Raw genomic sequence first — 14,065 nt, 5'->3', positions numbered from 1 at the left:
CAAATTAAACAATAATTATGAGGTAAAAGTTTGAGGTTTGAGGTTCCAAATCTGCCCAGGTATACAAGGTAATTTATTCCATCAGCTATTGGCTTTTTGGGCAAAATGTAATTTGTTTAAAAAGTTGGTATCACAGAGTCGTCTCCTAGTTTCTGCTTGTTTGCGCTGCTTTAAGCAAAATTGGCCCTCATGGACAATATACTGCTTCAGTTTTGATAGCTGACGGCATGTAAAACCAGACAACCTTTCCTGAAATAGTCTAAAAACAATAATATGGGTCAGTCCTGTGTGTGTGTGTGTGTGTGTGTGTGTGTGTGTGTGAGATGGTGCTCACCCCTGGCAGCTAGCACAGAGCAGCAGCAGCACAGAGACCAGCAGCAGGGCGGTGAGGGTGCTGAGGGTGATGACCAGGCCCAGCTGCTCGCTGCCCGGCCACGACGCCACCCCGGTAGCAGCCGCCGCCGCCCCCGACCCGACGACACCGGCCTCGGGCCCCCACCACACTCCTGTCAGCACCGGAGCCATGACGCATCACACTGCGGGGGGAGAGGACATCGGACAGGTACCGTCTGGGGAAACGCGGCAAAAATTTAAAAAAAACGACAGGTTTAATAACAATCTACTAATAACCAGCAGCTCAACTGTACACCGTGACCAGACATGGCCAGCAGGTGGCAGCACAGAGCAGAGTCAGACTGCAGTGCAGGTCTGCTGCAGTGGCCCTCACACCAGAAGCCTCCACAACCGGCATCTGGGGCTCTGCGCACAGCAATAAGCAACCTCATCACGTCTCCGTCTGACATCCAAAGTTGGGTCTCGCTGCGCTGGTGGAACCCCCGATGTTATCACGGCTGATTTACGGGGCTGTGTGGGGTTTTGCGGGTGACTCTCAGCACGGGGAGGAGGAGGCGGCGGCGGCGGCGGCAGAGATGAGCTGGTGTGCTTCACTTGAGTCTTAGAAAAACTCCACAAACAAATAAACGTGGAGTGGATGTATACCCCTGTGTGTGCACGTGAGGGCGGACAATGTGGAGCACGATGATCGAAGAGAGATGCTTGCAGGATGATTGAAAGGGACAGGAAGTGAGCATCTACCTATCTGCCCTCTTTTTGCATGGCCTTGTCCTTTCAATCAGCCGACAGCCAGGATCGGGAGACAGTGACAAGTTATGACAATTTATTTTTTTCAGGGCGTGTGCATGAGTCAAACTCCTGTCTGGAGCAACGTGTCTGTGTGTGTGTGTGTGTGTGTGTGTGTGTGTGTATACAGAATGTGTGTGTGTGTATACAGAATGTGTGTGTATACAGAATATGTGTATTCAGTGCCGGTGGTGGAAAAACTCCATTGTGTCTCTCTGCTCATGCTAATGTGACTGGGGGGAGTGTGGGGGGGGGGGGGGAGCGCTCCTCGGCTTCTAGCAGGGAGGAAGTTTTTGTGGCGAATCAGCTGCAGGAGCCAATTTTAACTTCTTCTTCAAGAGGACACTGAGGAATTCCTGTTTGTGTTGAAATGACGGTTGTTGTTGTTGTCCCGAATGAAAAAAAAAAATACACGGCGGCTCATGTTGCTATCAGTGAGAGGCAAAACACAACCTTACCTTGACACCTTGGATGATTAGTCAGGACGGCTTCGCCTGGAAGAGAGAAGATAAAACATGAGAAGGGAGGAGGGGGGGGGGGATTACTGCTAGGTAGAAGCCCAATATTATCCTTGGAGGGTGGCGTGTGTGTGTGTGCGTGTGTGTGTAGATGCATGAACGCACACCGGGCAAGCGTGTGAGTGTGTGGGAGAGCAGCGAGGGACTTGTGAGTATGTTTATGTTTTTTAATACTCATATCAATTACATATTGGACAACAGGCTGCCTGCGAGCACTCAGACTCTCTCACACACACACACACACACACCCACACACACACACACACCTTCAGCCATGTCTTCAATACGCTCTCACATGCACACACAATGTCCACTGTATTGACTACTGAGAGGATAATAACCATGACTTCATCTCTGAACTGTATCATATAACACATGATATTGACTGTACTCTCCACACTGTTTAACATCACGGACACACATACTTGTGTCTCCAAGCTGCCGAGTCTATACTTCTGGATCTTCGCCACTACACCGGGTTTGTACATTCAGATACAGATTCATACATTTGTCTGCGTGTGGTAAAAAAACGTCGCCGGGTCTTCCACCCTTCACTTGACTTGACACCTGATGATTTTCCTCATCTGGTCTCGTGTCCAGGTGTCACTACATCTGCCACCGTGTGCCAGCCCGCGTGTCTCTGCCGCCACTTAAACCGGAATAATTACCGGCTGCCACAGCACTGTGTCTCCATGGCAACATCCCCTTCTTCCCATCAGCGCCATTTATGGTGGTGGAGAATAAACTCATACTAAGGTGGTGTGTGTGTGTGTGTTACTGTTTTTATCTCAGCCTTACGGACATGGTTTAGTTGTTAACAGGTGGCCGTATATTATCATATAATATGAACCTCGTCTCTGTTCTGGTCCTTAGCGTCTGATAGAGACAACCTCCATGACAACTGAGCAACTTCAAGGCCTCGAGATGTGGTTGAAAGCTCTTCAAACACGTTTTTGTGACGTTTTTTTGGTCAAGATGCCTTTACAAAGTGACAATGAACCTTCTGTGTCACCCAATCAAGATTGTATGAGCTGAGTTTAGTTTTGAAAAAACGAGCAACTCTTCGCATATGTGAAGGGAGTTTCACACGACCAAGAGTTCTGCCACTTCTAGGATGCCACATTCAACAAATAAAAGCGTCTGCCTCCACCATGTTAACTCAAACGGTCTGAAGAACCTGTCAAGCACAAGCACGGATCCAGCTCTGAATAACATCGCCGACACATTTCCCTGCAGAGTGGAAAATATGCGTGAAGTAAACCATCCATTCTCCCCCTCTGAGGACACACTTAATTCCTCAACACTTGACGAACAACACACATGAGTTTCACTGTGGAAAACTCCACACAGGCCACCGCCATGTGATATCACACACAGAGAGCCAAGGACTACCACCGTACTCTCTCTTCTGCCGCCTCTCTCTCTCTCTCTCTCTCTCTTTCTCTCCCGGCGCTTTCAGACTGTGATGAAAGAAAACAGGAGACCTTGGAAGAGAGACACTTGGTGTGGCTTGTCTTCCGTTTCATGCCATAGAAAATAAGCGCCTGGAAAAGCCATTTGAAAAGGAATGTGTTTTGGGAAATAAAGGCAGAAATCCAAATTCTACCCTCATCCAGCTGTACACACACACACACACACACACACACACACATACACACACACAGCCCTAACTACACTAACCACAAGCCCCATCAAGGCATAACCTTCCATGCAAGAAACTAGAGCCAAGGATTCAAGGAATCCAATCTGAGCCCTGCAGCTCCAAGGGCAGAAACCCTAACCTGACATTGCAGTGAAGCGTACCAGGGAGGCAGAGCCGTGTGAGTGTGTGTGTGTGTGTGTGTGTGTGTGTGTGTGTGTGTGCGTTTCATCTGTTGTACAAGCTGTTGGACAGCGGCGAAGAAAGAGAGAATTACCATCCACAGTGCCTCACGTTCTGTGGATGCCTGTGTGGCTGCGTGACACGTCCCTCTGCAGGGTCCTCTGGGTGCACACAGACGAGAGAAGGTTTACAGCTGGGTGACTGCTGAGAAACGAGCCCCAGGAAGCGTCTCAGAGGAGAGCCAGAGGCATTTCCACAATAATAAATAATCCAGCTTTCAGCGGAGAAACATTCTTTAAGCAGTCGTGCTTGTGCGGAGCACTGCAGGCAGCTCTGAGCAGCACTATATAGGAGTTAGGAGAGAAGAAAGTGATGACTGGAGTTTATTCCGAACCGAATGAGAATGGTCTGCAGAGACCCCGTTTTGGAAAATGAACCAGGATCTATTCTTACAAAAAGCATTGTATTCAAAAGCACGGCTTTGTCTAATGTTCTGTGATCGTTCTGGGCCAAAAAAAACAATAATTAATACATGTTTGCACACGATGCACATTAAGTGGTACATAGATGATATCACACTTTGTAGATCTGCAGTGTGTAAGCACAAGCCAACGGCCGTATGCACACTGAGAACAACACGGAACCCTGCAGGTTGTTTCCTCCAACAGTAGAAAACACTCCGATATTCGGAATAAAACCCATTGAAATAGAAAAACTATTTCTTCTCATCAAATCTCCATAAATTAATAAATAAATTCAAAACTGGATGAAAAAAGGGCTTTTGGGCCATTCTGAAAACATAAAGACAATGATTCACCGGATGATAAACAAGCACACCACTGACCATCTTGCGTCCTGACCAGAGGGCCATTTGGATGATGGGGGGTGGGCGCAATGGGGGAGGGGAGAAGAAGGATTCTTCCAAGAGAGAGCAGAGAACGGAAGATAAAGAGAGGAGGGGAGGGGAGGGATGTGCAGAAACCATAATGCAACCAAAAGGAAACAGAATGTAATGAAGAGAGGAGACGACTCTGAAAGAAGTGGCAAAAGACACATAGGCCCCACAAAGTCATAGTGACACACACACACACACACACACACACACACACACACAGACGCACGCACACACCAAGGGAGGCTTGATGAAATACAGCTCCCCACAGGCTGCAGGGCAAAAGGGACCGAGCCTTGACAGAGACAATGCAATTAAAGTGTACACACACACACACACACACACACACACACACACACACACACACACACGTTGAATTCAATTATTAAATCAGCTTGGAAACAATCGGTGCCTCCGATGAAGGGACATGATCTGTGTTGCCACGGCAACACTGTCCCATCCTAAGGGTTAATGGTTTTTAGCATGAGAAATTGATCCGTCCTCCCTAAATGGGGTAAATTGAAACTGCATAATTCAGCAAGGCTCCTGGATTTCTCCCTCCCATCCCCAACCTCCCTGTCTCGTATTACAGATGTTACGTCCTCATCCACACAGCAGCTATCTCTGCTGGCGGCAGCATTTGTATCGATCTCCCACTGGGGACTCGTAATAACGAAATATGAAGCGTCGCAGGTTAACGGTTTCCCGTCCTGAAGTTTTTCATTATTCAAACAGATTCAAAGAGATCCGACAGCCATGCTTTACCAACAATCTCATCTTTCATTCTTAATTCGCACACATGATAGTTCTCTCTGTTTTCCTTTCCTCTGTATGCATACTGTACCACAATGAAGACATTCTAGAAGAGAGGTTGACCATATCGTTCACTGCTTTACGATAAGACGGCAGGGTGGTCTCGCGGTTAACCGGAGAAATCTGGCGTCAACAATTCAACGTCCTCTTCTCCTGAACCCCTTCCAGCTGCAAGGCCACAGAAAGAGCAACATGTGTCTTAAGTCTTCACCATGAATGACAGAGCTCCCTTCTCCCTTGGCCTTCCTGACCCCGCAGACCTATTACAGTCCACAGAGGCTCTGTGTGTACGTGCAGGGTTCGTGTAAACACATGTGCGTGTGTGTGTGTGTGTGTGTGTGTGCCTGTAGAATCTGCCTCTAGTTAATGTCACGCGGCCCCATGGGAAAGAAACATTTCCTGTCTTCCTCTCCCAGACTTCGATGACTCTGATGACCGTGAAGTCTCCGGCTGCCTGCAGATGTTTTTCCACACAGAAACAACTGTATTTCAAACTGGATGCACACAAAGCTGCAGCTCTACTGAGGCTGGATCAACCCCAGGCAATTGCTTGTCTGGCTGGCTGTAGATGTTAAGCTCCGAATTTCAGAGTATTTAAAAATAGCATGGTAACCTCACTCTAAATGAAAAAAGTCTGTATTTGGGATATAAACACAACACCCCCCCCCCCTTCCCTACTTTAACTACTCTATTATCGTCTTTTTGGCGAGGCCGGAGGACGTTGCTCTGCATTTGAATCATTTGGACTTGATTCTGTGAGCATTGGCTTTACTCTGCTCAACAGTGTGTGACTGTGTGATGTACCGACACAGAAAACAATGCTCACTCTCTCACTCTCTCACCCTCAAACACTTAAAGCCTCTCAATTTCAGTTCCACTTCCCTCCTTCTACGTCCTCACGAAAAACAGCTTTCTCAGGATCCGTCAGTCGCGTCTTCCTCCCACATGATACATCTTTCAATTTCAAGTCTATTTTCTCTCTCCGCTCCTCGGAAAGGGGAAGTGTACAGTGCTGCCGCTGGTGTTAAGAGCTTCGCCCAACAGTAAAAAAAAACTGTTTGCAACTCCTAAAACCTCAACTCCCCTCTGAATATGACAAGCAAAAACCTGCTGCTTAGCAACCAAACGCCTACCAAATTGAAATGTAATGAACCGAGCTGCAATCACACACAAGACTCTTTTTTTTTTTTTTTTAATATTCTCGACATCCTGACGAAGCCCTTTTATTCCCCTCATTCTAGCAGAAAAGTGCATTGTTGCATTGTTGTCTCAAATTAATCAGCTTTGCGACAGCGTTGCCGATCGGCTAATAATAAAAATGCGAAACAACAACACAGACTTCAGTAATTGTGCGGCGGAGCAATTTTCTGTCATTAAACAAACCAGCCAAGCGTGTCATCCAAATATGTAAATTAGAGCGGAGCGTGAAAAAAAAGGAGATGGATTGTTGTAATGATTTCAGGGATTGTCACTCACATTGTAAGTGACCTTTTCTGCAAACACTAATGGAGCGTTTGCTGGGGGGGGGGGGGGGATCAACTGTTGAACCCTGGGAATTTCCGGACATAGACTGGGCTGCAAAGTAAGGAGACTAACAAAGAGTGTCTTTCCGTGTGTGAGCATGTGTGAGTCTTGTTCGTCATTTTGACTCCTTTTTAACAAGAAAAAAACAATTTTATACACTTTAACAAACTGATACACACGTGCCTCTGATTAGGAAACTGCAGTTCTATTTCATCCTTACTGACCGCCAGAGGCAGTGCTTAACACTGGATATCTTCCGTCGCGCGCATGCGCAGGTCGAATATTTATATCAACAAAGTCACGTGTGACCTCGGATGACCACCGTCGTCTATAAGTTCCGGTGTCATCCTGAGCTCAGTCCTTTTTTCTTCTCGCGTCGCAGGTTAGCTACCATGGTAGCATAAACAAGGATGTGTCTACGATCAAGACATATTAGAGCTCGTCGCTGTAGCCTTGTGACTACCGGTCGGAGTTGCGGTTCTCTCGCCCTCCAAAGGCTGCGACGAGCTGTCCCTCTTCGGAGGGAACGGTGTGTTCACCGTTCGGACATCGAGCCCCGGACTGGTGGACGCCCCTATCATCGGTCGTCACCAGTCTGATAAGGGCCAGCTAAGTCGTGATGACAGCAATCGGTAAGATCGATTAACATTGTTTTCTATAACAGTTGTTTGTTCCACGGTTGGCAGAGCGCTTCCGCTCTAGTAATCGAGTGGCGCGCTAACGAGAGCGTAGAATTACGCTGTCGGCCCGCCTTCACAGTGTTACGGCTATCACAGTTGGCAGAGTGTTCCTGCTCAGGCAAACTTTGTGAGACACTAGATCCGCATTGGCGTTGTGTACATGGAGATTTAATCTTTACATCTGACGTAATTCGCAGTTAGCAGTGTCTTCACTCAGGCTAACTTGGATGCTAGCTGGGACTGCGTCCATCAACTTTGTAAACCTTACGGCTGTCACAGTTAACAACAGAGCGTCCCCGCTCAGGTTAACTCAGTGGGAAACTAGCTAAACAAAGCTGATACTGGGGCTGTAGCCATCAACTTTGTATCCTTACGGCTGTCACAGTTAACAGAGCGTCCCCGCTCAGGTTAACTCAGTGGGAAACTAGCTAAACAAAGCTGATACTGGGACTGCGTCCAGCAACTTTGTATCCTTACGGCTGTCACAGTTAACAGAGCTGTCACAGTTAACAGAGCGTCCTCGCTCAGGTTAACTCAGTGGGAAACTAGCTAAACAAAGCTGATACTGGGGCTGTAGCCATCAACTTTGTAGCCTTACGGCTGTCACAGTTAACAGAGCGTCCCCGCTCAGGTTAACTCACTGGGAAACTAGCTAAACAAAGCTGATACTGGGACTGCGTCCATCAACTTTGTATCCTTACGGCTGTCACAGTTAACAGAGCGTCCTCGCTCAGGTTAACTCAGTGGGAAACTAGCTAAACAAAGCTGGTACTGGGGCTGTGGCCATCAACTTTGTAGAATTACAACGATCACAGTTAGCGGAATGTGCTCGCTCAGGCTAACTCGGTGAATGCTAGTTATACTAAATCAACATTGAGGTTGTGCCCATTGATGGTTTTTACGCATTACGGCTGTCGAGTTCGCTCCGGCTAACTAGACTAAGCTAATACTCGGATTGTGTCCATTGATTGTTGTAAACATTATGGACATATCGGTAGCGGATATCAGTTAGCAGAGTGCCCTCGCTCAGGCTAACTGGTAGCACACCAAGAGTTACAGCACCTGTCCAAGTGAAGAGGCTGTCTTCGTGAAGAGAGTGTCCTCGCCCCTCTTACTATAAGGACTTGCCTGACCTGTTTCCCCAGTGGCAGAGTGCTCTCGCTCAAGCTAACTGGTGGGACACCAATATCGGCAGCAACTATCTTAGTGAAGAGTGTCCTCGCTCCCCTCTCACTGTACGGACTGTGTTCTGTTTTGTCCGTTTTTTACGGTAGCAGAGTGCTCTCGCTCAAGCGAACTGGGGGGACACTAATATCTGCAGCAACTATCTTAGTGAAGAGAGTGAGCTTAGAGAGTGTCCTCGCCCCTCTCACTATAAGGACATTGCCTGACCTGTTTCCACAGTTGCAGAGTGCTCTCGCTCAGGCTAACTGGTGGGTCACCAATATCCGCAGCGGCTGGCCAAGGGAAGAGTGTCCGAAGGATCACTCGCCACTGACTGCCCCCTGCCTGTTCTCTCAACATTCAGCAGAGCGCTCCCGCTCCGACTGATTGGGAATTCCGCATAAACTAGTGGGACAAGGGTTCCACCAGAATCGCGGCCATGTTAAACTCTCCCGGCTGTAGGACCTGTATAGCTCCTCTTCAGCCGGAGGACGGCCCTGACCTCTTGCCCTAGCAGGGAGAACCCAGGCAGGACCTGCGGCATCACGCCTTGAGCAGTAAGGTCTGCTAGGCTGGCCGAAGTGGAACACCTGATGCGGGAGGTCTACCTCCCCCTGTCAGGGCAGCTGAATCCAGACCAACCTACCCTGGTCATTTGTATGGCGCTTGCACGCCGGGCATACACAGCAGCTGGAACATCCACCTGTGAGCGCCTTCTTCAGGCACCTTCCCGCCCTCACCACCTTTTCTGTTCCTCCCTCCGAGGAATATCTGAGGGAGTTGCGTGCATGGTGGAGACACCAGGGCTCTCTCCCGCCTTACATCAGACCATACAGGAGGTGGCAAATCTGGCCTTGCACGTATGCCAGCCAGTTAGACGACTATGGCGTCCATCAGTTTCCCCTGAGGAGACTCTGAGGCCCGATGCCAGGTGCCCTCGACCCAATGTCGGGTCAAAGATGACCTGCTATCCAGGGCTTAGGACACAGCAGCGCCGTGCACCGTATCGGCAACTCCCTCTCCCACCTCATGCTTTCCCTCGCAGATTCTCTGCAGCGGGCTACTTCGACGCTTCTGCTCAGTGATGCTTCATGGCAGGCGTTTGCGCTCATATCGAGGGAACGTGGATGTATGATGTCCACCCTGGTTCAGACTCGCCGCCAGGTTTGGCTGGCGCAGTCACCCCTATCTGAGACATGTAGGAGGACCCTCCATACTGTCCCAGTGGAGCCTGGTGAGCTGTTCGAGTCAGCTGCTGTACAGGCGCTTCAGCGGACTGTTAGAGCTAGCCAGACCAGGCAGCAGTTCTCTGGTCTTTGCAGGGACATGCCTGCACCCCCAGACCTAGGGGTCCCATTTTTGGCCCACAAGGCCGTTTTCTCAGCCTCCAGCTTACCCTAGTAGCCGCAACAGGCCTAGGCGTCCTGCTGAGAGGCCGGACCGCTACCTATACAACCCTACTTACGTCCCCGTCCCCCCCGGCAGGGGTGCCAGGAGATGTCTCCAGGCCGGCTGTCGGGGTTCTTTCTCCCATCAGCGGATTTCCAAGGGAGGGTGGTTCACGTCTATCGACGCCTGTTCCCATGGTGCATCACCACAACTTTCAGTCCTGGGTGCTTCCATTCGGACTCTCCCATCTCCCCATGGGTGTCCACAGTGTGTTACTGCTGTCCTTTCCCCCTGCAATCGCAGGGCGTGAACATACTGCCGTACTTAGACGACTGGTTGACCTAGGCGCCGTCCCGGCTTCAGGCGCCACAGGACACTGCTCGCCTTCTCTCACGTGGCCCGGTGGGCCTCAAGGTGAACATGGAGAGGAGCTACCTGAGCCCTTCTCAGAGCATAACCTTCATTAGTGTGGCCCTATGAGGGCCTGTCTGTCGCCCCAGTGCGGCTGGCTGAACAGCCTTCACTTGGATGCCAAGTGGCACAGATACAGGGCAATAATATTATCGAAACAGTGTCTATTCATCTATTCACTATCCCCATGGAGGGAGTGCATATCTGGCGAACAGTGTCCCAGGAACCGAGCCCCAGGGGCTCGGTTCCATTCCACCAGGAGATTGTCACAACAGATACCTGCCTCTCAAGGCGGGGTGCAGGGTGACAGAACAGGACAGCCTGGGGGCAGTTGTCTGCTGAAAGACCGCAGGTCCAGGTTCTAGAGCTAGCGCTCGAGCACTTCCTTCCATGTTTGAAGGGAAAGCATGTGCTTGTCCGGTGGACAGCACCTCTGCTGTGATTTCCCATGAACTATCGATGGGGCACCAGATCTGCAGAAGTTGCTACGGGGATCACCGTGGCCTTCTGACTTGGGAGGCCCCTCGCCTGACCAGCCTGTGGGCAATGTACCCACCAGGAGAATGGAACAAGGTTGTGGTTTTCCTGTTCCGTTACAAGCCTCCACCGGGAGAGTGGCGGCTGCATCCAGACGTGTCGACCCACTGCCCCCACTGGGTCTCCCTGACAGAGAGGACCAGCCCTCTGGGTCAAGATGCCCTGGCTCACACGTGGCCAGAGGATCTTCTTTATGCCTTTCCACCAGTCCCTCTGCTTTTGCTATAAGCTTGTCAGAGTTCTTCCCCGACAGGAGGGATCTCCTGTCGCAACTAGAGGGTCGGATTTGGCATTCCAATCCCTGCCGCCTTCAATTAGGGGTCACGGGAGGGCCCGACCGGATGCTGAGTGGCTGCATAGAACCAGTCTGACGGACTATTCTGAATGCCAGTGCGCGGTCTACCTGCCTGCAGTACAAGAAACAGGTGGAAGCTGTTCTCCGACTAGTGTGCGGCTCAGAACAAGGTCCCAGTACAGCGCCCCGTGCCTGCTGTACTGAGTTTCTACAGTCCCTCCTGGATAAGGGCCGGTCTCTCCTGCATGGGACCTACCCTTGGTACTGGACAGCTTATGCTTGTCCTTTTGAGCCCCTGGCACAGGCGGAGCCTAGATGGCTATCAGCAAGACTGCTTTCTCCTTGCTGTCAATTCAGCTCAATGTGGGGGCATGCAGCTCGCCCCATCAGTGGAAGAATCATGTCTGAGGTGGAACTCAGATGGCTTGGGTGTCACTTTCTGGCCTAAGGCAGTGTTTCTCCCAAGGGGGTGGATACGTTGACATATAAACCGGCCTATCCAGCTGGAAAAGTTGACCCCCCCCCCCTCCCCCATCGGGAGAGGAGAGGTCAAGGCTGCTGTGCCCAGTGTGGGCCCTCAGAGCTTATATGGAAGCCACCGCCTGCATAGTCAGTTATGGTGAGCCTAAGAAGGGCTGTGCTCCTTTTAAAAAAAAAAAAAGGAAAAACAGCACCTGTCCCACTGGATAGTGGAGGCCATTGCCGATACATACAAGGCGAGCGGCTGCGCTCGGCCATCCGGGGTGAAGGGTCACTACCAAGAGTGTCTCCACACCGAGGGCAAGCCTGAGTGGTGTGCCTGTGGGGGATATATGTGAGGCGGCCTCATGGGCATCACCGAGCACATTCACCAAACACTACAGAGTTAACGTTGCCGACCCTCACCCACTGGGGAGGGTTCTTGGCCAATTTTCTCTGCCGGAGCTATAAGGGGTAGTTACTGTGCTTCCTCGTGACTCTTTTGGTATAAGTCATCCAGTGTTAAGCACTGCCTCTGGCGGTCAGTAAGGATGAAATAGAACGAAAGTTACGAACGTAACTACGGTTCTATGAATCCTGGATGACCGCCAGAGTTCTTGGTCACTCGGAATCCCGTGAACTCGCGAGAAGATTCCATAGGACTGAGCTCAGGATGACACCGGAACTTATAGACGACGGTGGTCATCCGAGGTCACACGTGACTTTGTTGATATAAATATTCGACCTGCGCATGCGCGCGACGGAAGATATCCAGTGTTAAGCACTGCCTCTGGCGGTCATCCAGGATTCATAGAACCGTAGTTACGTTCGTAACTTTCGATTTATTCAGCGCCGAACGACCGCATGCATATCATTTCTCTATCACTGTCACCTTGAGATGAAGATTAGCATCAGAGTGAAAGAGGAGTAGATACGGCCACACCATTATTCAATGGCGTTGGCCTTTATGTGTTGAATAGCCGACCAAGATAAAGGGATTATCAGTGTGGATGGAATAGGGTGAAGGATGTTGTGTGGGTGTGTGTGTGTGTGTGTGTGTGTGTGTGTGTGAGGTAATTCATTCTAAAAGCATGCTAATGACATGCAACAGATGCCGGGAGACGCATGATCTCGTTGTTTGCGAATACACTTGACACAATGCGTTGACACGCGGACAGCGTGCACACTCACTTGCGCTATCAAAGATGCATTAACACACACCGGTGTAATCCTTTCGTGGAGGACACACCCTGAGCTGTTGAGGCTGCACATCGTTGCCGCTGTACTGACAATTGCTGCGCGGCACTTCATTCATCTCCTCCTGTGACACCAGCCTTTTGGACAAAAGGCACCGGGCAATAGGGGGGAGTTAATAGGTGTGTGTGTGTGTGTGTGTGTCCGTGTGTGTGCGTGTGTGCAGACGAGCAACTGAAATGGAAATGCGATCCTTCTTTACAAGGCCATAAACACAGCAGGGGTGGGTTTTAAAAGACGACCCCGAAAGGGAGAGTGGGACCCTTTGTACCCTCTGTGGCGTCGGACTACAACACATTGCGGCTGTGCTTTAGAGGGAACACAAGTCTGGTTTGCTACTGTGTGTGCATGTGTGTGTGTGTGTGTGTGTGTGTGTGTGTGTGTGTGCGTGTGTGTGTGCATATTTGAGGAGAGGTCATGGAGGGAGGCAAGAGCTAGGAATGAAAAAGTGAAGGAGTGGAAAGAGGCTGAGGCATGCTGATAGGGCTTCTGACCTTTTTGTGTGAGCCATTTTTCAGACATACTTCTACTGGCTGAGATTGGTGAATATCAAACACACACACACACACACATACACACACACACTCTGCCGATGTCTCTTGTCCTCCCTCTCACATAAACTACCTGTTCCTCCACTGTCTTCCCTGTCCTCTCGTCTTTCCTCTAATTTATTTCCCTGATCTTGTCCTTCCTTTGTCGAATCTCAACGGTCTGTTCTTCCTCCACCTCTCTCTCTTCACCCCCGTGCCCTCAACCTCTTCTCTCACCTCTCTCCCCTGCCCCCCTATAGACCCTCGTCCCTCTCCAGACCGTAGCATATTCAACACACTAGCCCATAAAGATATGGTAAAATATGGAGGCCTGTAGGGGCTCAAAGGGCATTTCTACAATCAGACACAGCAGTTGACGTAGCCATGGGGGTTTTCGCAGCCAAAAATATATGGCAACCTCGATAAGAAAAAAAGGGGGGAGGATGCTGCAAGACATGGCATCCCTCGCACAGCAATCTTCAGATTTCTAGTTAAATCCGTCCGGTGCACACGCCTGAGCAACTCTGGAAGATTGCGCGATGGCAGACACGGCTCATGCCCTCCACCCTTTTCACAATTCCATTTGATTTCTCATTCCACAAACCGGAGCTTATTCTTCATTTGTCATGGCGGTAAG

At 50.1% G+C, this 14,065-nt stretch overlaps 1 protein-coding gene across 2 annotated transcripts in view; it reads right to left on the bottom strand.

Annotated features, from left to right (window-relative positions):
* pag1 (phosphoprotein membrane anchor with glycosphingolipid microdomains 1) overlaps positions 1-14,065 on the bottom strand; it is a 45,655-nt gene that overhangs the window by 12,933 nt on the left and 18,657 nt on the right. For both annotated transcript variants that reach the window (XM_079287506.1, XM_079287507.1), the window contains 2 exons: positions 1,599-1,634; positions 335-569 (listed from right to left, as the gene is read on the bottom strand). In XM_079287506.1, the coding sequence (XP_079143632.1) occupies positions 335-525 (191 nt within the window). In that variant the 5' untranslated portion in view covers positions 526-569; positions 1,599-1,634. The remainder of the gene's footprint in view (positions 1-334; positions 570-1,598; positions 1,635-14,065) is intronic.

This window comes from Melanostigma gelatinosum (assembly GCF_949748355.1).
Source record: "Melanostigma gelatinosum genome assembly, chromosome: 17".
NCBI classification, from domain to species: Eukaryota; Metazoa; Chordata; class Actinopteri; order Perciformes; family Zoarcidae; genus Melanostigma; species Melanostigma gelatinosum.
This window is presented reverse-complemented; position numbering and strand designations above follow the sequence as displayed.